We start from the raw sequence: 2,638 nt of genomic DNA, 5'->3' as shown, positions 1-2,638 counted from the left end.
AGCAATTTACATGTTTGGACAGGAAACGGAACTTTATATGAACATTTCACCTAGTTCTCATAAATAAGACTATAATTAGCATGAGATATAGCAGAGCATCCACTCACAAGTTACCAATTATTTTCCATTATCTTGTCTTCACTGGTTCAAGCAATTTGAATGTTCCACACAATTCGAGATTTTCATTGATCGTTTAAAAAAATTGAGAATTTCTATGCTAGTTCCGAGGCACATGTAATGTTCTAACCACCATAAAAGCAAGCAATTTCCAGGAAATTTCATAGTCATTGATTTCCTTTCCCCGTTTTGAAAAACTCGAGGAGGTGGAACCACTGCAATCCTCTGGTCTTCATCCCTATGTTGTTTCTTCTAAGTTGAGACATCCCGATTCTTGAAAAAAGTGTTGGCTAAATTAGTCATATATACATACTATGATTAAGGATGTTTGTTTTTACATTACCAAGGAAAATTGTTAGGCCAAAAGTTTATTCTGAATATGTGTCAGTGATCTCGTAACCTAGGGTGGAATTCGGCTAATTATTAATGATATTGTCGAATTGTTTTACTCGAGTCCATAGATTAGACTCGATCAATTGATAGACCACATCACGAGTCCGAAAATGGAAAAGCATCCTAATTTATATCCCATCTAATTTAAGTAATTATCAAAGTAAGAATATTTGAGGTGGTTTCGAGGAAATTGATTAATAATTATCAAAACTAGAATCCGAGGTGATTTCAAGGAAACCGTGTGAATAGAGTTTTACCGTGTTTCGAATCTTGTATGGTAATTATAAGGCATAAAAGTATAAGGACTTTTGAGGTGGTTTCGGGAACTTCTTTTTTTTGTATATATTTCTTAGACCGTGTGTTGTCAGATCCTAATCTCCTCGTCGCAGTCAAAGAAGATTCATTATATAAGTGCATATATGTTGTGGTCTCCTATTTCGTTCAATGAAAGCACACCCACTAGGTTCATGAACCCGTCGGACATGGCCAGCACCCACAATCGCAGCTTAGAAGTCACCGTCATCTCCGGCGAAGACCTCCGCATCAATGACCGGCCCATCAAGAGCAATGCCTTCGTCACTGTGAAGGCCGACTCTTGCGGCTCGCCTTCATTGCAAGACTCGACGAAACCCGATGCGCTGAGCGAGAGCTACCCTTACTGGGACGAGAAGCTCCACTTAGACTTGCCTGCGGGCTCGCGCTACCTTGTCATCGAGGTCTACCGGAGGAGCTCCGCGGCCGGAGACAGGCTCATCGGGACAGCCTGGATTCCGGTGTCGGACTTCGTTGGAGACTACACGCCGGAGAATTACCTGCATTTCTTGAGTTACAGGCTGGTAGACGCCAAAGGCCTGCGCAACGGGATCATCAATATCTCGGTCAGGGTCGTCCCGTCGTCATGTAAAGGGACTTCTGCATCGCCTTCGTTGCCTTCCGTGCCCAAGTTCGGGATTCCAGCCGATCGAGTGGGGACAGGCGGGACGGTGACCGGCGGGACGGTGACCGGCATGCCGGTTTGGTATCCCAATCAATGGAAATCTTGAGAAACACGGGTGTTTCGATTCTAAACTTTCAGGAGGCAAAGAAGGTATCCAGATTGATGAGTTTGGGATTCTTTGGTATGTCAGTTACGGTTTGGTTTTTGGTCACGCAAGTGATCGTCGTATTGGTGTAGACAGAATCGTAATACAAATGACGAAAATTATTGACTAATTCCGTATTTATTATAGATTTTGCACATGCTACAAGCATTTATTTTTCCCTCCTTTATAAACTCAAATGTTTAAATATTTTCTGGACATTTTTCACTTTTTTTAGCGAAAAAAAGTGTAATTTGTGGAGAATTTCTGCGATATAAATTAGTTGATCGCCCACAGTGAATATAGACTGGGTCAATTCGAAATAGTAATTGGAGGAACTTGTATGAACTCCAAAAGACAAAGCTCTCGTCAACCTATAATGCAAAATTCTTCAAAGCTCACGTGATTGGACTTCAAATTTCGTTTACTGAAAAAGCACCAAAACCGATGAATTTGGTCAGCAATTGAACATCTTTTTGGTGTCACTTTGTTAGAATTTGTTCCCTTTTTCAGTTTGTGGTTCGGTGTTGGTGGTGTGAATTCCCAATATGAGATTGCGTTTGCGTAGTAAAGTTGAACTATTCTTTCGTTGGCGAAAAAAGAAAGAAAAGCAGGAAGTGTTCTCTCTTCTCTCTAAACAATTTTGATGCATTACATAGATTGATTTCACAATTAGTTTTGATTGGAGGCGCATTGTATATTTTGAATAGGTTAAGTAGGTACTCGAAAATCAGGAAGATTTTTTTTTTTGGTCGAAAATAATCTGGAAGATGGCTTGCTAAAAAAAGCTATGCCCCCAATAACTTGAAAGATGTTATTAGGTGCCACATGATAATCTGAAATGTAAACTCTAAAGATCATTTGGATTTCATTTATCTAATCTAATATTGGATTGTTGTATATGCTCTTGATGATCATTTTCTTTTTGCCCATAATTGAGTCTGTCGTGGAATGGTGTGCATTACAACCATTAATGATGATTAATTTCCACCATCTTATTGCAGAATGTGCGATGTATTTTTTTTCCTTGGAGCCGTATAATGTAAAAA

At 39.7% G+C, this 2,638-nt stretch overlaps 1 protein-coding gene across 1 annotated transcript; it reads left to right on the top strand.

The window, feature by feature from the left end:
- The first annotated feature begins 909 nt into the window (after positions 1-909).
- LOC115691729 (BON1-associated protein 1-like) lies at positions 910-1,703 on the top strand. Its single transcript, XM_030618436.2, has one exon. The coding sequence runs from the start codon at positions 930-932 to the stop codon at positions 1,551-1,553; it is 624 nt and encodes a 207-aa protein (XP_030474296.2). The 5' UTR covers positions 910-929; the 3' UTR covers positions 1,554-1,703.
- The last annotated feature ends 935 nt before the right edge of the window (positions 1,704-2,638 follow it).

The sequence above is a fragment of the Syzygium oleosum genome, unplaced genomic scaffold (assembly GCF_021117445.2).
Source record: "Syzygium oleosum isolate NSW1041296 unplaced genomic scaffold, Sole_v2.1 Sole_v2.32, whole genome shotgun sequence".
Taxonomy (NCBI): domain Eukaryota; kingdom Viridiplantae; phylum Streptophyta; class Magnoliopsida; order Myrtales; family Myrtaceae; genus Syzygium; species Syzygium oleosum.
This window is presented reverse-complemented; position numbering and strand designations above follow the sequence as displayed.